The 24,807-nt window shown below is 39.7% G+C and overlaps 2 protein-coding genes across 2 annotated transcripts; both read right to left on the minus strand.

The window, feature by feature from the left end:
- Window positions 1-10,272: 10,272 nt before the first annotated feature.
- LOC145002115 (uncharacterized) lies at window positions 10,273-12,525 on the minus strand. The gene has a single exon (XM_078961412.1). The coding sequence runs from the start codon at window positions 12,523-12,525 to the stop codon at window positions 10,273-10,275; it is 2,253 nt and encodes a 750-aa protein (XP_078817538.1).
- Window positions 12,526-18,552: 6,027 nt separating this feature from the next.
- LOC145002124 (uncharacterized) lies at window positions 18,553-19,860 on the minus strand. The gene has a single exon (XM_078961421.1). It carries the CDS (start codon window positions 19,858-19,860, stop codon window positions 18,553-18,555), a length of 1,308 nt encoding a protein of 435 aa, XP_078817547.1.
- Between the last annotated feature and the right edge of the window lie 4,947 nt (window positions 19,861-24,807).

Raw genomic sequence — 24,807 nt, forward strand, 5'->3', positions numbered from 1 at the left:
AGAGGATGTGCTGTGCACAATTAGCCAAAGCTCAAGGAAAGATTATTCCCCAAGACATTCATACTTGTTATATGTATATTGGTGATATATGTAGAACTATATGCTAGTTTATAGGCTAGAGATATTTATGAATTGCATGATTTATGATGCTTGATAGCCTAGGGGATTTCCTGTTATATTATATGAAATCGACATTATGACTGTAGTGGTTTGGTGTACGCATCATGATTGTACACAACTAAGATTTTATAGCTTGAGAATAATTGATTTAGCCTATTTCCGATTTCTTGTCTGGTTGTGGCTTAGAGTAGAATCAATTATTTGACTTTCTATCAAATCCAACGTTATGTATGATTAGCATACACAAGGTGACTATAGAGTTATTGGAGGGTTCATGAGTTGAGTATGGTTATTTGTGAGCTAGCAAAAGTAAAAAATTGATAGCTACTCTTGAGAGACTATGTATAGGATGTAGGTATATCCTAGTTTCTTGGGTCTTGGTGGCCAGAAAATTTGTGGTGATCCTCTGAGATAAATATGGGTAGGTATGGAAGATAGTATGTTCCAACACTACTAGAAGCACATCACCCGTACGTGTATCGAGGAAGTCAGGAGCTCCGAGGAATGTGTGATAGAGTAGTGATGTGTTAGAATATAATATGATTTTTTGACATGTTCTAGTTTATTTTTCAGTATCGTGACTACGAGAGGTTCATGATCAGATATGATGACCCATAGAGGCCAGGTTTGGGAGGCAAAGAGATCCATGAGTAGATCACTTTTGAGGTGACTATGGATGTCATGACGGTGATCTTGGAGATGTCTGGGTCTGCCAAGACTGCTATGATCGATTTATTTTGACAAGCGTTATGCTTCCATCATAGATGTGATAGTTTTGTAGGTTACACAAATTCATGTGGCAAAAAATAACTTAACTCTTAAGTTCACATGGAACCTAATTAGATATATGTTTTCACTATTAAATGCTACAATCTATTGAACATCAAGAACCCTAATGTAAACCTAGTAAAATCGAAAATCATAAAAGGTTTAAGGTTTACATACCTTCTTGATTATTATAGTAAATAATCAAATATATCCTTCTTGAATTGACTTAGAAGTTAGCACCATAAATCTCGTACCTATAATGGTTTGTACTGAAACCCTAGCAATTTGATTACTTTGAGGAGAGAGGAGATTTTCAACTATTCTTTTAAGAGAGGGAGTGCCCAAAAATGTGAAGGGTTAAGGCCATATTTATAGCTGAACTAGGAAACCCTGGAAAACCTAATTTGAATATAATACTATTATTTTAAATTTGGTAATCATCCAATCTCCTAATTATCTCTGAGGGTTATTCTAGAAACCTTAGAATATACCTCCAAAACCGTCCACCACCTTGGGGAAGGTTCTGGAACCCATTTTGTTCAACTATGGAACAATTACAACTTAGGTCCTTGTACTTTTAATTAATCAAGTTAATCCCAAAATTTATTCTAATTAATTTCTGATTAATTCTTAATTAAACAATAATATTTCTAATTAATATATTATTCTTATAATATATTAACAAATCATTAATTTCAATTTATTAATCTTATTAAAGATCAATAAATCAACCTCTCTCTCTCTCTCTCTCTCTCTCTCTCTCTCTCTCTCCCTCTCTTTGTTAGATGCTTTTCGCAACGCTTAAACAAATAATAATAAAAATAAAAATAGTGCTTAAGTGCACTAGGGGTAGTGCAGAAAAGCAGGGCCGAATCCACAGGGAAACGCGTCTAACAAAGAGAGAGATTTTGTTGTATGACTCTTTGCGTAAGGCACACACTAATTTAACATAAATTAAAATGGGGGGGGGGGGGGGGAGGGGGGATTTTGCTGACCATTAAAAATAAATTGGACATAAATTTATTAAAAAAGTGCAACTTAAATACTAGAGTAAAATTCATAAAGTAAAAGCAATTTCAGTTTCGCGGTGACTCTCTTGATAATACGAATAACCTTCAACACGATAATTGAGTTGTGTACTGTTTAAACTGGTATTGAAAATTATTAACGAGCTCTAATAATTTTCTTTTACTAAGATGTTTAACCAAAACAAACTATTTGAATTAAACCTTACTTTGTATTGAATTAATCAAATAAACTCTTAATGAATTTAGAAAAGCAACATTAGACATAGTGTAAAAATCCCCGTAAAGTCCAATAGTTCTCGTAAGTTCGGAAGTGTATAGACTTGTTTGATCAATTTATATTAGAGTTATTTGTAACACAAAATCAATTTAATATTCGTTACTTTTACTGATTAATGAAAACAATTACGAATCTAAACAAACCAGATAACCGGAATGATTCGTTAACAATTAAAGTGGACAACAAAATTGAATCAAAATCAAACATTCAATTAAACACAAAACTGATCAAACTAACCAGTATACACAATAATGATTACTTGCACGAAAAGTCGAGTCATATGCGAAACGAAAACCTAGGATTTTTAGCATGACATGGCTAAAAACGAATTACAAGAAGTAGAAACAAAACCTAATTGAAAAGTCTTACTAAATGAAAATAAAAATCGAATCATTTGCTTCAAATTTATGTTTGGCACTCGAAAACCTCTAAAAATCGCCTCTTAGTCATCTGGTATCACGAATTGCGTAACTGGGGTGTTTTTGAAGCCTTTTTATGCGTCCAGTAAAAAAGTGGGGCATTCTACAATTGCATATATGATAAATGCAATCACATTTTTACTGAAAACATGTCTGAAAGTGATTTAATGAAGTACAATATCATGTTGGAACTTTTCATGACTTCCAAGCAAATCTGTGATCACTTATAAATTTTTGCAATCACATTTTTTGGTCTTTTTTTCTCAACTCAAAATTTTGGCACGTAGAAACCTAGAAGAAAGTATGCGAACATATCTGCGATCACATAAATAGGAACTACGACTGTATTTCTTCATTTTGTCTCATTTTGGTCGCAATTCTTCCTTTCAAACTATTCTAGATCATTCCTTAGCATCCTTCCTTAGCTCTATCTCCAATCAAGCTCCAATGCTTCCTAGAATGCATCATGAGATGTCATAGGTGTCAATGTGCTTCAATTTACCCTGAAAATCATAACAAAAGTGAGTAGTACGGGCATTCCACAAATATAAGGAGAAACATGCAATTTATAATAACATTAGGGAGATAGTTAACTTTTCGTAGAAAATACCAAGAAAAACGTGCTAAATGATTCATCAACAGAGAAATAAATAAGGAATAAAATATGCATGCAGAAACATAACAAAATGAAAAATAAACAACAATATGGAATAGAAAATAAACAACCTTAATTATTTTTTTCTCCTCTCTTTTTTATTTTTTTTACGATTACACTCTACACCGATGAAGCTTTAATGGAATCACTACAAAGATGACCATCCTGAAATCTTCCATGTATCACATACTCCTAAAGTTAGAAAGACTCGCAATTGTGTAACCCAATAATCCAACCATAGTTTTATTAAACTTTATACCTTAATTACCCTTGCGAGCCAAAATAACACAGTTCGAAATCTCATGTCCTCAAGACTAGATAGTCGAAAACCAGAATCGATGCATCCTTAAGAACCTGACACGTCTAAATCAACTTTTGCCGAAGCAATAGTGGGCCAAACCCTGTAGGAGTCTAACTCTATGCTTTCACTAGGTAGAGAATGGCAAATATTATATCACACAGTTCTTCTTGCGCTAGATTTGTCTTCGTTGTGGCTTTTGATTTGATTGAACTTGAATTTGTATCTTTGTCTTTAGCTTGAGTTCTTCAATCAACTTTTTGAATTTCTTGAGATTTCCTTGATTAAGTGCTTAAACTTTGACTTGGGTACCAGATTTGGTAATTGTACTCTTCTTTTCTTTTCGACTATGTGGATCTGATAGAAGGTTCTTAGTTACCGCGAGGGTAACACATGTCAACAAATAGGGCCATGTTCTGTGGGTTCAGACTTGTCGATAAAGGTTCTTTTTATACATTCAAAAGAAAATCATTCTGAAGCTGTTATTACCGCCCACATAGTGTTTCGGTACGACAATCTTTGTATTTTCTATGGCCGGTGTCTCAAATCACGGTGTTTTGAGTCCCCTAGTTATGGCAGTTGATTCTACACTTCCAATAATGATCCAGTCGCTTCAAACTTTCATTTTCCAATTTTGTAGAGCTATCGAATGTAAAGAGTATCCTCATTCTTTTTGAACATAACAAAAACATAAAGTCTTTTTGGTTATTTATTTATTTTTATATAAATGCGAATGCAAACATGTTAGGCGTGTCAAACCCAACAAATAAAGGGGTACGATATACTCCAAAATAATCCCACTATATTGCACTAAAAGGTAGTACCAGGCAAGCAGGGTCGATCCACAGAGACACAGGACAATTGGTCTATACCTATTTGCACAAGGTACTATAGTCACCAATAGTAAAAAGAGAGGAGGGTTTAGAATGTAATGATTAAACAAATAATTAAAAACATAAGCAATCAATTAAGTGCGTGAATTAAATTCAGAATTTGTGAGGACTCCAACCCATGTATGACAATTTAGCAATGTGACTCCAAGATGACACAATATTCATTCAATTCTATATAAGTTGGTACTTGAAAGTGCTAATAAGCTCTAACACTTCTCATTCACCATATTAATTAACCAAAACAAGCTCTTTGATTAACCCTAACCTTATTAACCTAATCTAAACAAGCTCTTAGGATTAGATTATAAGATTGCATGAAGCTTTATGTGAATGTTCCCAACAACACCCAATACCCCTCATAAGCTCGGGAGTGTAAAAGTGTATGAATAAGATTTACACCAAATTCATTCAATAGAGATTAATTTAATGCTTGTTACTTGTTCAATTTCACAAAAAAATTACGGATTTTGTAAAAGAGATAACTTGAATGATCTAACCCTAATTCAAATGGCCAATAAGAATCATAATTAGAATCAAACATTCGATTGAAGCAAAATCAAATTCATTAAATAGAAATTAAGAACAAATATCATGTCATATGAATGAAGTCACTACCAAGAAGTCAAAACATGAAATTGGAGAAATTAGGGTTCTAGCCACACATGGCTAGAACGAGATCATAAGAATAAAAGATGGAATTAAAGTGCAATTACAACTTACAAATACTAGAAATAATGTTTCCAAATGATTGCTAATCAAACCCTTGCAAAAACCTTTGAAAATCCTCCTCCAATGGTTCTCTGGTATGTTGTGTGTCTATAAAAATGACCCTTAACCCGTAATATGAAAGATAGGAAAAACTGCCAAAAGTTGGTTTCTGGGTCGAACACGGCCCGTGTTAAAATAGGCTAAACTAACACAGGTCGTGTTCAGCAACACGCCCCGTGTTGATTTGCACTAAACTGACACGGGTCGTGTTCAGCATGGTCAACAGCTCCCATTTTGGTCAAACATGCCCCGTGCCCACTTTTCAGTGTAAATTCAACACGCCCCGTGTACCTCTCTGACTCCAATTTCAAACTTGATTTTTCCAACTTTTTAGTTCTTCGCCGGATCGTCCCGAAATCTCCACCAATGCTTCCCGACACTTCCCAAAGCGCGTTCCAACCTCCGGTTTACCTGAAAAGATATAAAAGTGTGCAAATAAGGTTGTTCTAGAGACTAAAATGAATATGATAAAATGCAAGGAAAAGGAAGAACAATTGTGCTAAATATATGCATAAAATGGGACTAAAAGGTGTGCAAAAAGGTGCACAAATAGCACCTAACAAATCTCCCCAAACTTAGACCTTTCTTGTCCTCAAGAAAGAACAAGAACCGGACAACATGACGATTTCTAGATGGCAAAAAGAAAAACTTAGAACGAAAAGGGGATGAAGGATCCTAAAGGTTAAGAATGAATGCATGCAATGCAATGCCATGAAAATATGTTCAAAATGCACCTGAGAAACAAAATGAAGCAAAAGAAAAGAAAATTAAGAACAAACACAAAATATGTACTTTTGTAACTAAATAAAGGTACGATCAGACTTTACATCAATAGGGCTTCGATCATTGATACCTTGGCAACCATCCTGTTTCCTTCCACATATCACAGACTCTCAATGTGAGGAAGACCCGAAACGGTGTAACCCAATAATCCAACCAAAGTTTTATTTAATCTTTATACCTTACTAAGCTTTATGGGCGAAAATAACATAGTCCGGATTTCATGTCCTTAAGACTAAATGGCCAAGAATCAGAATCGACGCCTCCTTAAGAACCCGTCACGGCGAATCAGCTTTCGCTGAAACAGTGAGCCCACCCGAAGGGGCTCAGCTCCTATGCTTTCACTTTTTCGAGAGCCACAAGTATCATATCACACAGTTCTTCATTCGCCATATTTGACTTGAGTTGGCTTTTGATTTGATTGAGCTTTGATTTGTACTTCGTTTTGAATTTGGATTCTTCAATCTTCATCTTTGGAATTTCTTTAGATTTCTTCGTTTTGGTACTTGAAATTCTGATTAGGGTACTGGATATGATAGTTTTACCCTTCCTTCATTCTTGACTATGTGGGTCTGATACATACGCTCTCTGTTACCGCGGGGGTAACGCGTGTCAACAAATAGGTCCGTGTTCTGTGGGTTCAAAGTTGCCGATAAAGATTCTTTTTAAACATTCAAAAGCAAATCATCCTAAAGCTGTTATTACCGCCCAAAAAACGTTTCAATATAATTTTTTTTATTATCTGAGGGTAGGGTCTCGAATTACGATATTTGGGTCCCCTAGTTATGACAGCTGATTCTATGCTTCCGGTAACAATCCGGTTGCTTCGGTATTTTTCATTTCATGGAGCAATTGTATGTAAAGAGTGTCATCATCTCGTACACTTTTTTTTTGAATGAAATTTGAAAATAAGAAAATGCATGCATGAGAATGAGTGAACCTAAAATACAAGTCTACCCCACCCCAAGCTTAAAGATAAGCATCGTCCCCGATGCTTGGAGAGGGTGGAACAACCTAAAACGGAGGTCGAGGAGGAGGATAGTAGCTGGGGTTTCAGGTCCAAGCCCAGAAGTCCTCCTCATGTTTGCGTTGACGCTCTTGATCCCGAGCGTACTGGGTGGTGAAGGTGGAAAAATTCTGGGTCAGGCTGGTAATATCCTGCTGATAGGTGTCGAGGCGGGTATGGATTGATTGGAATTCGTCCATATATTGTTGATGATAAGGCGGGGGTGCAGCAAAATGGGATGAGCTGCCACCACCGGTGGGAGAAGCATGGTGAGGCTCCTCCTTTTCTTCATCATCATCACCTTCTTCCTTGTTTTTTTCGCTTTGCTCATCGACCTCGGTGGAATAAGAGTGGGGGAAGATGTATGGAATGATTTGCCAATCAGTCATATGAATGGGATTTCGGAAATCAAGAATGCCTTTATTTTCTGGTGTGATGAGGAGCTTGGGATCATGATTTTGACCCACGGTCCAGTGGTGTGTACCATCGCCTGCCGAGCGGAAGAGTCGCATGGACTCAAGGATAGCGGTGGTGAGATAAGGCTCACCCGGCAGTGGCTGGTGGGGACTGGGGTATGGGGCTTGGATGTGGGCGCTCTTGGCGAGCATGCTGACAATACCCCCGCAAACAATCTTTCCTGATCGGGATGCGCTAAGGCGGATGAGCTTGTGGCACAGAAACCGACCATAATGAGGAATGAGGTTATTCTCGGGATGGGTCATTGCATAAAGGATTTTAAGTTCCAGCGCGCTAATGGTGCTTCGCTCCTCTCTAGGGGTGACGAGCGAAGTAATGATTCTGTGAGCTACCTTAATCACAGGATGGATAAGTGATGAGGCTTTAGCAGCGCTAGAGACATATGTATGTAATTGGGTGAGCTGGGTCCACCAAGTCATGTCATAGTATCCTTGGATTGGATCAGTGGGGCAAAATGTGTTTTCCGTTGGGGCCCCCACAATGGCATTGATTTGATCCAAGGAGAGCTCATAGTCTTGATTCATTAGACGGAAGTAGAGGATCCCATGATCTAAATAAACTGAGGATAGAAACTCAGCAGTTGGGACTTTATAGCTCAATTCATGGACCCTCAACAAGCCGTGCCACCCTATGTTGCGAAACAGGGTTTTGACTTGATTGTAAACATGCAACTCTTTCAAAGTTGGAACATGCGTGAATTTTTGGATGGCATGACCTCGTTTAAGGAATGACTCAAGTTTGCCTTGTTGAACTGGGCCAAGACATACGACACCAAAATGAGACGGGTCGGCTGGGGGTGTTGGGGACCTAGATGGAGGTGAGGGAGATCTGGATGGAGGTGATGGAGATCTAGGCTTCCGACGGCGGGCGGATGATTTGGTTTGTCTTGGTCTTTTGGAAGATGTAGCTTCCATAGTCAAGTTTGGGACAGATTAAAAGTCAACGGGTCAAAATGTCAAAAAGTCAACTGTTGACGGGTCCAGTCAACTTTGAACTTGGCCACCAAAATTTCGCGGGAAATTTGTTTTTCAAAGATTTCCAACTAAGAATCAAGTCCAAATAGACCACACTTTTAAGTATTTGACTCAAGAACACAAAATTCAAAGGTTAGGAGTTGGAAAGAATTTACCGAATCGTGTGTTGGATCGTGTTGTTCTTGATGGAAAAGATCTTCTTTAACCTCCCCAAGCTTGCCCCTTTCAAGATTGAGACACTAAAACACCAAAATTAAGTGAGAATTTTCGGATCTAGGGTTTGTCAAAACCCCCAAATCCACCATTAAAATGCAAGAAAATGGTGTTTAAGATGGAGAAGATGAAGTGTAGATGATGAAAATCAAACCTTTTTGTAGATGAAAGTCAAAATCTTGAAGAAATTGAAAGGTATTTGATGAAAATCGGAGCTAAGGTTTTTGTTGGGAGAGAGGGGCTGTTAGGAAGTGAAAGTGGGGATAAATGAGGTCAAGTCCCGATTTTTTTCTTTAAAAAGGGTCTGAACTGCTGCGCGAACACGACCCGTGTCTCCCCAGGCTAAATTGACACGCCCCGTGTTGGGGGGTTTATGCTGCGTTATGTACGAACACGACCCGTGTTGGGTCAAGGCCAAAAACAACACGACCCGTGTTGCTCTCTGGAAAAATTTGGGACTTTTTTGGATGAACACGGCCCGTGTTTCATTAAGGCTAGGATGGGACACGACCCGTGTTGGTCTCTGTAAGAATTTGGGACTTTTTTGCATGAACACGGCCCGTGTTTCATTAAGGCTAAGAGGGACACGACCCGTGTTGGTCCCTGGATGCTAATCCTCACTTTTTGAACTTGAAAATTTCCTCTCTTAGAAATGAAATACTTTTGCATTCCTAGGTCCGTTTGGTGATTTTAAATCATGATTGAATGCATTTGGAACATTGAAAACCAAAAACTCAAAGAAATGGAAATTGTTTTTAAGTAAAAGACAGAAATACCCCCGGGTTGTCTCCCGGTTAGCCGCCATTGTTTCAAGTCGTTGGCTCGACTTTGCCCCCACAAATGCTTCGTTCTAAGTATTTTGGGCCTCTCCAACACATCAATCTTCTTGCCACCTCCTTCAACGGAACCTTCAACCTTCCTTTGGCTTTCTTTTTGCGCAGAAACCAAAAAGGACTTAACCATTTTATATCAGAGATTGTCCATACCATCCTTTTTTGGTATTTTTTCAGCATGGTTATCAACTCACTCTCTTCCTTCTTTGATAATTTATTTGAGTTGATGACCGGTTGAGTGCTCTCCTTCTTGACATGTATTTTCTTTATAGGGCCCAGTGGAGTTTTTGCTCTCGAATCTTGTGCTTGTTCCACCGGTGGAAGGAATTTGGCTTTAGTGGTGGGTGACTCTACTTCTCTTCCATCAATCCACACGTGCTTATCATCCTTGAATTTCAAAATCTCCAGCACCTCCTCGTTTGTACCGCACTCCTTTGCAAGTTCTTCGGCTTTGTACCTGTCTAATTTTTGTGACAAGACTAACTCCACAAAATCATTGTTAGTCGAGTTTAAGCTCTTTTCAGCCAATGGGTGGATCATATTCACAAAATTAACAGATTGAACATCAGAAGGAACCTTTTTTTCTTCTTGAACATTGAAGTTGATAACTTCACCGTCAAATTCCGTACTTAAAGTTCCATTGTAGACATCAATTTTTGTTTTAGAAGTTTTAAGAAAAGGTCTACCCAAAAGTATGGAACTTGAACTTGGAGAGTCATCATCTCCCATATCTAAGACATAAAAATCAGCCGGGAAGATAAATTCATCGACTTGCACTAACACATCCTCTAGTACACCCTTTTGGTGTACCAAAGACCGATCGGCAAGTTGGATCTAGTACACCCTTTTGGTGTACCAAAGACCGGTCGGCAAGTTGGATGATCACACCGGTTTTGCTCAATGTTCCTACACCAATTGATTTGAAGAGAGAATATGGTAGGACATTTACGGATGCACCTAGATCGAGCATGGCTCGAGGTACATGAAGATTCCCCAATTTGCAAGGTATGGTAAATACACCGGGATCCTTACACTTAGGGGGCATACTCTTTTGCAAAACCGCGGATACATGCTCCCCAACTGTTACCACTTGATTTCCTTTTAATTTCTTTTTAGATACACAAAGATCCTTAAGGAACCTTGCATATCTAGGTACCTGCTTGATGGCCTCGAGGAGTGGAATGTTGATTTGAACTCTCTTGAACATTTGCATGATCTCACTCTCCTCCCGTTCTTTCTTCGTGCTCCTTAATCTTTCGGGAAATGGAGCAGGTGTGGCTTTAGACTCAGTGATGAAGGGCTTCTTTTTGACTGTTTTCTCTTCCTTCTTCTCTTCTTTGGTTGCTTCTTCGACCACTATTTCTTCTTTCTTTTGATCAACCGACACTTTTGGACCATCATAGCTCTTTCCGCCTCTCAATGTGATGGCACACACATTGTGCCTTGGGTTTGTTTCAGTTTGTGCAGGTAACTTTCCTTGAGATTCTAATTTGCTTACAGAAGTGGCAAGTTGTGAAACCTGTTTCTCTAAGTTCGTTATGCTTGCTTTTGTCTCTTGTTGGAAAGCTTGTGTACTAGTTGCCAAACTCTTTACTATGTCCTCTAAGGACATACTTGATGAACCCGATTGTTGAGGAGGGTGTTGTGGCTGCCTTGGCTGGAAGTTTTGTGGTGGAAAAGGTGGTCTTTGCTGGTATTGATGTGGTTGACTTGGTTGATTATTTGTCTGTTGATGTCCTCCCCAACCTTGATTGTTACTCCATCTTTGATCACCCCGTGGCTGCTCATATCCCCTTTGATTAGACCCAAGAAAACCTCCCATGACTTTTGCTTCTTCATAATCTTCCTCTTGGAGTTGTGGGCACATATCAGTTGGATGCCCCACTTGGGTGCAAATACCGCACGGGCGGGGTGTGGACTGCACACCTTTGTCTTTGGCTAACATCATGACTACTTTCGTGAGCTCGGACAATTGAGCTTCAATCTGAGGAGTTTGTACTTCTTTTACACCCCGGGGTGCATCCGTGTACCATTCTTCATCATGGCTTGAATGTTTGGAATCTTCAGCCATGTTCTTGATTAGATTTCGGATCTCAGTTGGGGTTTTATCGGGCAAAGATCCACCACTAGAGGCGTTAAGAAGCCTTCTTTCCATTGGTGTCATTCCTTCAATGAAATATTGGAGGAGTTGGTATTCGGTAATCCCATGCTTTGGGCATCGAGCACAAAGTTTCTTGAATCGATCCCAATATGCGTGAAAAGCTTCTCTCTTGTGCTGCTTGATTCCAATGATTTCCCTCCGTAGGGTGGAAGCTTTCATCTCGGGAAAGTACTTATCCAAAAACAACCTTGCAAGATCTACCCAAGTAGTTACCGTCCCCGGTGGGAGGTCATAAAGCCAGTCTTTGGCTGCATCTTGCACCGCAAAGGGGAATGCCCTAAGCTTAATCTGATCCTCCGTGACATTGTGTGGTTTCATACCCACACATACTACATGGAACTCGGTGAGGAACTTGTGAGGATCTTCTTTCTCCAATCCTCTAAAAGTTGGGAGTAAGTGAATAAGCCCGGATTTTAGTTCAAGGTTTGTGGCAGCTGGATACGTGATACAAAGAGGTTGTTGAGTAACCTCTTGTCTTGACCATTGGCGGAGGGTTTGTTCGGGTGGTGGGTTTGGAGGTGGATTTCCTCCAGGGATGTCTGCCATGGCTTGAGAAGTGGGTGATGTTTCTGTAGGCGAAGTGTTTAGGATATTATGAACAGGTGAAGAAGGTGAAGTGGTATTGTTGGGTGAGGATGGTTGTGATGAGAGTGAGAGACTTTCTGTTTCTGATGTGGATACACTTGAGAGGGGTATGTCCTCCCAAATGTTGATGACCGGGGGAGTAGATGATGAAGAAGTCCCGGAACCCGGTTGCTTCTTACGAAGCTTGGCTTGCTTCCTTAGCTTCTTTGCAGTCTTCTCTATCTCCGTGTCAATTGGCAATGGCGTACCTGTACGAAAAGATCTTGGCATAAAACAATTAGTAACACCGTGTCCCCGACAACAGCGCCAATTTGTTAGGCGTGTCAAACCCAACAAATAAAGGGGTACGATATACTCCAAAATAATCCCACTATATTGCACTAAAAGGTAGTACAAGGCAAGCAGGGTCGATCCACAGAGACACAGGACAATTGGTCTATACCTATTTGCACAAGGTACTATAGTCACCAATAGTAAAAAGAGAGGGGGGTTTAGAATGTAATGATTAAACAAATAATTAAAAACATAAGCAATCAATTAAGTGCGTGAATTAAATTCAGAATTTGTGAGGACTCCAACCCCATGTATGACAATTTAGAAATGTGACTCCAAGATGACACAATATTCATTCAATTCTATATAAGTTGGTACTTGAAAGTGCTAATAAGCTCTAACACTTCTCATTCACCATATTAATTAACCAAAACAAGCTCTTTGACTAACCCTAACCTTATTAACCTAATCTAAACAAGCTCTTAGGATTAGATTAAAAGATTGCATGAAGCTTTATGTGAATGTTCCCAACAACACCCAATACCCCTCATAAGCTCGGGAGTGTAAAAGTGTATGAATAAGATTTACACCAAATTCATTCAATAGAGATTAATTTAATGCTTGTTACTTGTTCAATTTCACAAAACAATTACGGATTTTGTAAAAGAGATAACTTGAATGATCTAACCCTAATTCAAATGGCCAATAAGAATCATAATTAGAATCAAACATTCGATTGAAGCAAAATCAAATTCATTAAATAGAAATTAAGAACAAATATCATGTCATATGAATGAAGTCACTACCAAGAAGTCAAAACATGAAATTGGAGAAATTAGTGTTCTAGCCACACATGGCTAGAACAAGATCACAAGAATAAAAGATGGAATTAAAGTGCAATTACAACTTAAAAATACTAGAAATAATGTTTCGAAATGATTGCTAATCAAACCCTTGCAAAAACCTTTGAAAATCCTCCTCCAATGGTTCTCTGGTATGTTGTGTGTCTATAAAAATGACCCTTAACCCGTAATATGAAAGATAGGAAAAACTGCCAAAAGTTGGTTTCTGGGTCGAACACGGCCCGTGTTAAAATAGGCTAAACTGACACGGGTCGTGTTCAGCAACACGCCCCGTGTTGATTTGCACTAAACTGACACGGGTCGTGTTCAGCATGGTCAACAGCTCCCATTTTGGTCAAACACGCCCCGTGCCCACTTTTCAGTGTAAATTCAACACGCCCCGTGTACCTCTCTGACTCCAATTCCAAACTTGATTTTTCCAACTTTTTAGTTCTTCGCCGGATCGTCCCGAAATCTCCACCAATGCTTCCCGACACTTCCCAAAGCGCGTTCCAACCTCCGGTTTACCTGAAAAAGATATAAAAGTGTGCAAATAAGGTTGTTCTAGAGACTAAAATGAATATGATAAAATGCAAGGAAAAGGAAGAACAATTGTGCTAAATATATGCATAAAATGAGACTAAAAGGTGTGCAAAAAGGTGCACAAATAGCACCTAACAAATCTCCCCAAACTTAGACCTTTCTTGTCCTCAAGAAAGAACAAGAACCGGACAACATGACGATTTCTAGATGGCAAAAAGAAAAACTTAGAACGAAAAGGGGATGAAGGATCCTAAAGGTTAAGAATGAATGCATGCAATGCAATGCCATGAAAATATGTTCAAAATGCACCTGAGAAACAAAATGAAGCAAAAGAAAAGAAAATTAAGAACAAACACAAAATATGTACTTTTGTAACTAAATAAAGGTACGATCAGACTTTACATCAATAGGGCTTCGATCATTGATACCTTGGCAACCATCCTGTTTCCTTCCACATATCACAGACTCTCAATGTGAGGAAGACCCGAAACGGTGTAACCCAATAATCCAACCAAAGTTTTATTTAATCTTTATACCTTACTAAGCTTTATGGGCGAAAATAACATAGTCCGGATTTCATGTCCTTAAGACTAAATGGCCAAGAATCAGAATCGACGCCTCCTTAAGAACCCGTCACGGCGAATCAGCTTTCGCTGAAACAGTGAGCCCACCCGAAGGGGCTCAGCTCCTATGCTTTCACTTTTTCGAGAGCCACAAGTATCATATCACACAGTTCTTCATTCGCCATATTTGACTTGAGTTGGCTTTTGATTTGATTGAGCTTTGATTTGTACTTCGTTTTGAATTTGGATTCTTCAATCTTCATCTTTGGAATTTCTTTAGATTTCTTCGTTTTGGTATTTGAAATTCTGATTAGGGTACTGGATATGACAGTTTTACCCTTCCTTCATTCTTGACTATGTGGGTCTGATACATACGCTCTCTGTTACCGCGGGGGTAACGCGTGTCAACAAATAGGTCCGTGTTCTGTGGGTTCAAAGTTGCCGATAAAGATTCTTTTTAAACATTCAAAAGCAAATCATCCTAAAGCTGTTATTACCGCCCAAAAAACGTTTCAATATAATTTTTTTTATTATCTGAGGGTAGGGTCTCGAATTACGATATTTGGGTCCCCTAGTTATGACAGCTGATTCTATGCTTCCGGTAACAATCCGGTTGCTTCGGTATTTTTCATTTCATGGAGCAATTGTATGTAAAGAGTGTCATCATCTCGTACACTTTTTTTTTTTGAATGAAATTTGAAAATAAGAAAATTTGAAAATAAGAAAATGCATGCATGAGAATGAGTGAACCTAAAATACAAGTCTACCCCACCCCAAGCTTAAAGATAAGCATCGTCCCCGATGCTTGGAGAGGGTGGAACAACCTAAAACGGAGGTCGAGGAGGAGGATAGTAGCTGGGGTTTCAGGTCCAAGCCCAGAAGTCCTCCTCATGTTTGCGTTGACGCTCTTGATCCCGAGCGTACTGGGTGGTGAAGGTGGAAAAATTCTGGGTCAGGCTGGTAATATCCTGCTGATAGGTGTCGAGGCGGGTATGGATTGATTGGAATTCGTCCATATATTGTTGATGATAAGGCGGGGGTGCAGCAAAATGGGATGAGCTGCCACCACCGGTGGGAGAAGCATGGTGAGGCTCCTCCTCTTCTTCATCATCATCACCTTCTTCCTTGTTTTTTTCGCTTTGCTCATCGACCTCGGTGGAATAAGAGTGGGGGAAGATGTATGGAATGATTTGCCAATCAGTCATATGAATGGGATTTCGGAAATCAAGAATGCCTTTATTTTCTGGTGTGATGAGGAGCTTGGGATCATGATTTTGACCCACGGTCCAGTGGTGTGTACCATCGCCTGCCGAGCGGAAGAGTCGCATGGACTCAAGGATAGCGGTGGTGAGATAAGGCTCACCCGGCAGTGGCTGGTAGGGACTGGGGTATGGGGCTTGGATGTGGGCGCTCTTGGCGAGCATGCTGACAATACCCCCGCAAACAATCTTTCCTGATCGGGATGCGCTAAGGCGGATGAGCTTGTGGCACAGAAACCGACCATAATGAGGAATGAGGTTATTCTCGGGATGGGTCATTGCATAAAGGATTTTAAGTTCCAGCGCGCTAATGGTGCTTCGCTCCTCTCTAGGGGCGACGAGCGAAGTAATGATTCTGTGAGCTACCTTAATCACAGGATGGATAAGTGATGAGGCTTTAGCAGCGCTAGAGACATATGTATGTAATTGGGTGAGCTGGGTCCACCAAGTCATGTCATAGTATCCTTGGATTGGATCAGTGGGGCAAAATGTGTTTTCCGTTGGGGCCCCCACAATGGCATTGATTTGATCCAAGGAGAGCTCATAGTCTTGATTCATTAGACGGAAGTAGAGGATCCCATGATCTAAATAAACTGAGGATAGAAACTCAGCAGTTGGGACTTTATAGCTCAATTCATGGACCCTCAACAAGCCGTGCCACCCTATGTTGCGAAACAGGGTTTTGACTTGATTGTAAACATGCAACTCTTTCAAAGTTGGAACATGCGTGAATTTTTGGATGGCATGACCTCGTTTAAGGAATGACTCAAGTTTGCCTTGTTGAACTGGGCCAAGACATACGACACCAAAATGAGACGGGTCGGCTGGGGGTGTTGGGGACCTAGATGGAGGTGAGGGAGATCTGGATGGAGGTGATGGAGATCTAGGCTTCCGACGGCGGGCGGATGATTTGGTTTGTCTTGGTCTTTTGGAAGATGTAGCTTCCATAGTCAAGTTTGGGACAGATTAAAAGTCAACGGGTCAAAATGTCAAAAAGTCAACTGTTGACGGGTCCAGTCAACTTTGAACTTGGCCACCAAAATTTCGCGGGAAATTTGTTTTTCAAAGATTTCCAACTAAGAATCAAGTCCAAATAGACCACACTTTCAAGTATTTGACTCAAGAACACAAAATTCAAAGGTTAGGAGTTGGAAAGAATTTACCGAATCGTGTGTTGGATCGTGTTGTTCTTGATGGAAAAGATCTTCTTTAACCTCCCCAAGCTTGCCCCTTTCAAGATTGAGACACTAAAACACCAAAATTAAGTGAGAATTTTCGGATCTAGGGTTTGTCAAAACCCCCAAATCCACCATTAAAATGCAAGAAAATGGTGTTTAAGATGGAGAAGATGAAGTGTAGATGATGAAAATCAAACCTTTTTGTAGATGAAAGTCAAAATCTTGAAGAAATTGAAAGGTATTTGATGAAAATCGGAGCTAAGGTTTTTGTTGGGAGAGAGGGGCTATTAGGAAGTGAAAGTGGGGATAAATGAGGTCAAGTCCCGATTTTTTTCTTTAAAAAGGGTCTGAACTGCTGCGCGAACACGACCCGTGTCTCCCCAGGCTAAATTGACACGCCCCGTGTTGGGGGGTTTATGCTGCGTTATGTACGAACACGACCCGTGTTGGGTCAAGGCCAAAAACAACACGACCCGTGTTGCTCTCTGGAAAAATTTGGGACTTTTTTGGATGAACACGGCCCGTGTTTCATTAAGGCTAGGATGGGACACGACCCGTGTTGGTCTCTGTAAGAATTTGGGACTTTTTTGCATGAACACGGCCCGTGTTTCATTAAGGCTAAGAGGGACACGACCCGTGTTGGTCCCTGGATGCTAATCCTCACTTTTTGAACTTGAAAATTTCCTCTCTTAGAAATGAAATACTTTTGCATTCCTAGGTCCGTTTGGTGATTTTAAATCATGATTGAATGCATTTGGAACATTGAAAACCAAAAACTCAAAGAAATGGAAATTTTTTTTAAGTAAAAGACAGAAATACCCCCGGGTTGTCTCCCGGTTAGCCGCCATTGTTTCAAGTCGTTGGCTCGACTTTGCCCCCACAAATGCTTCGTTCTAAGTATTTTGGGCCTCTCCAACACATCAATCTTCTTGCCACCTCCTTCAACGGAACCTTCAACCTTCCTTTGGCTTTCTTTTTGCGCAGAAACCAAAAAGGACTTAACCATTTTATATCAGAGATTGTCCACACCATCCTTTTTTGGTATTTTTTCAGCATGGTTATCAACTCACTCTCTTCCTTCTTTGATAATTTATTTGAGTTGATGACCGGTTGAGTGCTCTCCTTCTTGACATGTATTTTCTTTATAGGGCCCAGTGGAGTTTTTGCTCTCGAATCTTGTGCTTGTTCCACCGGTGGAAGGAATTTGGCTTTAGTGGTGGGTGACTCTACTTCTCTTCCATCAATCCACACGTGCTTATCATCCTTGAATTTCAAAATCTCCAGCACCTCCTCGTTTGTACCGCACTCCTTTGCAAGTTCTTCGGCTTTGTACCTGTCTAATTTTTGTGACAAGACTAACTCCACAAAATCATTGTTAGTCGAGTTTAAGCTCTTTTCAGCCAATGGGTGGATCATATTCACAAAATTAACAGATTGAACATCAGAAGGAACCTTTTTTTCTTCTTGAACATTGAAGTTGATAACTTCACCGTCAAATTCCGTACTTAAAGTTCCATTGTAGACATCAATTTTTGTTTTAGAAGTTTTAAGAAAAGGTCTACCCAAAAGTATGGAACTTGAACTTGGAGAGTCATCATCTCCCATATCTAAGACATAAAAATCAGCCGGGAAGATAAATTCATCGACTTGCACTAACACATCCTCTAGTACACCCTTTTGGTGTACCAAAGACCGATCGGCAAGTTGGATCTAGTACACCCTTTTGGTGTACCAAAGACCGGTCGGCAAGTTGGATGATCACACCGGTTTTGCTCAATGTTCCTACACCAATTGATTTGAAGAGAGAATATGGTAGGACATTTACGGATGCACCTAGATCGAGCATGGCTCGAGGTACATGAAGATTCCCCAATTTGCAAGGTATGGTAAATACACCGGGATCCTTACACTTAGGGGGCATACTCTTTTGCAAAACCGCGGATACATGCTCCCCAACTGTTACCACTTGATTTCCTTTTAATTTCTTTTTAGATACACAAAGATCCTTAAGGAACCTTGCATATCTAGGTACCTGCTTGATGGCCTCGAGGAGTGGAATGTTGATTTGAACTCTCTTGAACATTTGCATGATCTCACTCTCCTCCCGTTCTTTCTTCGTGCTCCTTAATCTTTCGGGAAATGGAGCAGGTGTGGCTTTAGACTCAGTGATGAAGGGCTTCTTTTTGACTGTTTTCTCTTCCTTCTTCTCTTCTTTGGTTGCTTCTTCGACCACTATTTCTTCTTTCTTTTGATCAACCGACACTTTTGGACCATCATAGCTCTTTCCGCCTCTCAATGTGATGGCACACACATTGTGCCTTGGGTTTGTTTCAGTTTGTGCAGGTAACTTTCCTTGAGATTCTAATTTGCTTACAGAAGTGGCAAGTTGTGAAACCTGTTTCTCTAAGTTCGTTATGCTTGCTTTTGTCTCTTGTTGGAAAGCTTGTGTACTAGTTGCCAAACTCTTTACTATGTCCTCTAAGGACATACTTGATGAACCCGATTGTTGAGGAGGGTGTTGTGGCTGCCTTGGCTGGAAGTTTTGTGGTGGAAAAGGTGGTCTTTGCTGGTATTGATGTGGTTGACTTGGTTGATTATTTGTCTGTTGATGTCCTCCCCAACCTTGATTGTTACTCCATCTTTGATCACCCCGTGGCTGCTCATATCCCCTTTGATTAGACCCAAGAAAACCTCCCATGACTTTTGCTTCTTCATAATCTTCCTCTTGGAGTTGTGGGCACATATCAGTTGGATGCCCCACTTGGGTGCAAATACCGCACGGGCGGGGTGTGGACTGCACACCTTTGTCTTTGGCTAACATCATGACTACTTTCGTGAGCTCGGACAATTGAGCTTCAATCTGAGGAGTTTGTACTTCTTTTACACCCCGGGGTGCATCCGTGTACCATTCTTCATCATGGCTTGAATGTTTGGAATCTTCAGCCATGTTCTTGATTAGATTTCGGATCTCAGTTGGGGTTTTATCGGGCACCACTAGAGGCGTTAAGAAGCCTTCTTTCCATTGGTGTCATTCCTTCAATGAAATATTGGAGGAGTTGGTATTCGGTAATCCCATGCTTTGGGCATCGAGCACAAAGTTTCTTGAATCGATCCCAATATGCGTGAAAAGCTTCTCTCTTGTGCTGCTTGATTCCAATGATTTCCCTCCGTAGGGTGGAAGCTTTCATCTCGGGAAAGTACTTATCCAAAAACAACCTTGCAAGATCTACCCAAGTAGTTACCGTCCCCGGTGGGAGGTCATAAAGCCAGTCTTTGGCTGCATCTTGCACCGCAAAGGGGAATGCCCTAAGCTTAATCTGATCCTCCGTGACATTGTGTGGTTTCATACCCACACATACTACATGGAACTCGGTGAGGAACTTGTGAGGATCTTCTTTCTCCAATCCTCTAAAAGTTGGGAGTAAGTGAATAAGCCCGGATTTTAGTTCAAGGTTTGTGGCAGCTGGATACGTGATACAAAGAGGTTGTTGAGTAACCTCTTGTCTTGACCATTGGCGGAGGGTTTGTTCGGGTGGTGGGTTTGGAGGTGGATTTCCTCCAGGGATGTCTGCCATGGCTTAAGAAGTGGGTGATGTTTCTGTAGGCGAAGTGTTTAGGATATTATGAACAGGTGAAGAAGGTGAAGTGGTATTGTTGGGTGAGGATGGTTGTGATGAGAGTGAGAGACTTTCTGTTTCTGATGTGGATACACTTGAGAGGGGTATGTCCTCCCAAATGTTGATGACCGGGGGAGTAGATGATGAAGAAGTCCCGGAACCCGGTTGCTTCTTACGAAGCTTGGCTTGCTTCCTTAGCTTCTTTGCAGTCTTCTCTATCTCCGTGTCAATTGGCAATGGCGTACCTGTACGAAAAGATCTTGGCATAAAACAATTAGTAACACCGTGTCCCCGACAACAGCGCCAATTTGTTAGGCGTGTCAAACCCAACAAATAAAGGGGTACGATATACTCCAAAATAATCCCACTATATTGCACTAAAAGGTAGTACAAGGCAAGCAGGGTCGATCCACAGAGACACAGGACAATTGGTCTATACCTATTTGCACAAGGTACTATAGTCACCAATAGTAAAAAGAGAGGGGGGTTTAGAATGTAATGATTAAACAAATAATTAAAAACATAAGCAATCAATTAAGTGCGTGAATTAAATTCAGAATTTGTGAGGACTCCAACCCCATGTATGACAATTTAGAAATGTGACTCCAAGATGACACAATATTCATTCAATTCTATATAAGTTGGTACTTGAAAGTGCTAATAAGCTCTAACACTTCTCATTCACCATATTAATTAACCAAAACAAGCTCTTTGATTAACCCTAACCTTATTAACCTAATCTAAACAAGCTCTTAGGATTAGATTAAAAGATTGCATGAAGCTTTATGTGAATGTTCCCAACAACACCCAATACCCCTCATAAGCTCGGGAGTGTAAAAGTGTATGAATAAGATTTACACCAAATTCATTCAATAGAGATTAATTTAATGCTTGTTACTTGTTCAATTTCACAAAACAATTACGGATTTTGTAAAAGAGATAACTTGAATGATCTAACCCTAATTCAAATGGCCAATAAGAATCATAATTAGAATCAAACATTCGATTGAAGCAAAATCAAATTCATTAAATAGAAATTAAGAACAAATATCATGTCATATGAATGAAGTCACTACCAAGAAGTCAAAACATGAAATTGGAGAAATTAGTGTTCTAGCCACACATGGCTAGAACAAGATCACAAGAATAAAAGATGGAATTAAAGTGCAATTACAACTTAAAAATACTAGAAATAATGTTTCGAAATGATTGCTAATCAAACCCTTGCAAAAACCTTTGAAAATCCTCCTCCAATGGTTCTCTGGTATGTTGTGTGTCTATAAAAATGACCCTTAACCCGTAATATGAAAGATAGGAAAAACTGCCAAAAGTTGGTTTCTGGGTCGAACACGGCCCGTGTTAAAATAGGCTAAACTGACACGGGTCGTGTTCAGCAACACGCCCCGTGTTGATTTGCACTAAACTGACACGGGTCGTGTTCAGCATGGTCAACAGCTCCCATTTTGGTCAAACACGCCCCGTGCCCACTTTTCAGTGTAAATTCAACACGCCCCGTGTACCTCTCTGACTCCAATTCCAAACTTGATTTTTCCAACTTTTTAGTTCTTCGCCGGATCGTCCCGAAATCTCCACCAATGCTTCCCGACACTTCCCAAAGCGCGTTCCAACCTCCGGTTTACCTGAAAAAGATATAAAAGTGTGCAAATAAGGTTGTTCTAGAGACTAAAATGAATATGATAAAATGCAAGGAAAAGGAAGAACAATTGTGCTAAATATATGCATAAAATGAGACTAAAAGGTGTGCAAAAAGGTGCACAAATAGCACCTAACAAATCTCCCCAAACTTAGACCTTTCTTGTCCTCAAGAAATATTTTTGGATTTTTAAAATTTTTGTGATATTTTTAAATAAAAAACTAATGCAATTTTTTTTTTTGTATTCAATGCTTGTGAAGGAAAATGGAATCTCTACTGGGGAGGGAGTGGAGAAGAAAATCGGCGGAACATCTCCTCACAGAAGCTGTGAAACTCATCTCGAAAAGTTTCTCGACATGCTGAACATCGAGATGAAGGTTGGAGATGTCCTATTGGAGGTTAAGGTAGTTGGTAGGTGAGAGTGATGTTGGGTTCAATGTGATGTGGGGACTGCGTGGTATCTTGAAAACCAGTCTGAAAATTGGTTTGGTTTTATGCGATTCCTTCTTTGGTTATCTGGTAACCTAGGAATTGTTTTGGTATTGACGTTCCATATCAAGCAGGTATCTTTCGTACACCCTCTGGCGTACTCGGAGCTCTATGACTTCGGCTCGGGTTTCAGCTAGTGCTTGCAGCAGGGTCTCATGGTTTCTCTCAGATCTTTCACATGTGTGATCAAGGCGACTGGTGAAAATGGTATGCATTCTTGCATTGACATTAACCTCTTCGATACGTTGGAGAGCCGTTCTGCCCTGAATTTTGTTTCGGTTAACTCTACGGATCAGGATTGGTAGAACTATGTCTGCTGAGCTCCCTTCGTTTACGTTGTAGAAGCTTCGGTCTCTATTAAATGGCATATGTTGATCTGGATCTTTGCTCCATGTTTCCAAGCATTCTACCTAAGGAGGCATCGGGCCATGAAAAGCCGGACGAGGGTTAGGATTTGGAATGGGAGCTACCGGGGGTAGGTTCTCCACCTCGGGCTCGGAGTTATCATCATCCAAAAGGTCTTCGGCATGGTGATCATTCAAAGGGATTGGATGAGCATTCTCGGGTTCTTCTCTAAACCATCTAGCATTGCCTTCATTCGGAAGGTACAGGTTCCCGTGGGGATGGAGTCCATCCATGTTATCTACGCAAGAATTGGGGTAAGAAAATAATTATTAGACGAAGTATCTAGATAATTATTAGGTAATCTTCATTAGTTACATCACTATTTGTGAAGTGCATACCAGTTATATGTAAGCAAAACATGATTGCCTTTCGAATAAGTGACCTTAACTCCCAAATTCACAAGGAATAGGGGTAAAGCAAAAATTTCACAGATTCAAAGTCTATGACATCCCGTTTACATATAACTTTGGTGTATCCACTAAGCAACTATCTACTTAGTAATGAAGATCATTTTTAGTTCAAAAGTAAGTAATTATAGTAACACAAAATAGTCCTATAGTATCTTAGACTTAGGTTATGTTATAATGTTCTCATTGTGGTAGTGTTGGTAAGTTTTTAGACTTTTTGACACATCACAACCATTCTTGGGCATGTGCTAATCACTCCTCGGACCAGCATAGTTGATCAGGCTATGCCACTCCCAGGAATGACCATACATCACCAAGCTTACCTGTGATATTCAACAATCGTAATACTTTTGTTCTTGTTATTGTGACACATATTTTAGTATGAATGCAAGCACATATACTTAGTTAAATATTTATTATTTAAAAGTGTAAACTCTTGGTCAAATTATTTTTAATCCGATTGTATTTATAGTTAGTATATATTTTATGGGTTGATAAACTCAATTCACTATAAACAATGCTCTGATACCAATCTGTCACACCCCAAAACCGAGAACGGCAGAAACATTCTGGGGGCAGAGGACGTCATGTAATGTATCACAACAATGTAAAGTAGTAAAAAAGCAACAACATCATCCATTGCATTAATAGTATAATTTTAATTACAAGTGTGTTCCTTCATATCATAAGACAAAATAATGAATGTTCAAAATAAAAGACGAGTCTTGACTGCTCCATCTTCACAAAACCTGGTCGTCGTACCTGTCTATTTGTTACCTGAGAATACAAGTTGTTTTGTAAGTAAGTATACACAATAAAGCTGGTGAATTCATAAGTATTAATGTGTCTGTGATTTGTAAAACTGTAAAGTAAAGACTTGTAAATTATAAGTATGAAAATATTTGTAAGTAATTGCAAACTTTTGAAAAAACTAGAAAAATCTCATATTTCCTACTAGTATAAAAAGTAGTCTTCAACTAAGACCTAACTGTTTTGAAAGTAGCCTTCTACCAAGACACGATTGTTTTGAAAGTAGCCTTCTACCAAGACCCAATTGTTTTGAAGTAGCCTTCTACTAGGACCCAACTGTACGACTATTATTATTCAAATCTAATCTACCTCATCGATTATGTGAATATGACACATAGTAAAGGTATTAATAATATATTAACTGGAGTTTTATTTCCTTGTGTAATTGTCGTATATACAGTGTAAGTACTGTAGTATTTGTAATAAGTGACTACTATTGTACTAATTTGCCTTAATTGAGGGTTAAGGCATAATGTGATGGCTAGATCCCATGCTAAATGCTCCCATGTCAA

Source organism: Lactuca saligna, chromosome 1 (assembly GCF_052625555.1).
Source record: "Lactuca saligna cultivar CGN05327 chromosome 1, ASM5262555v1, whole genome shotgun sequence".
Classification (NCBI taxonomy): domain Eukaryota; kingdom Viridiplantae; phylum Streptophyta; class Magnoliopsida; order Asterales; family Asteraceae; genus Lactuca; species Lactuca saligna.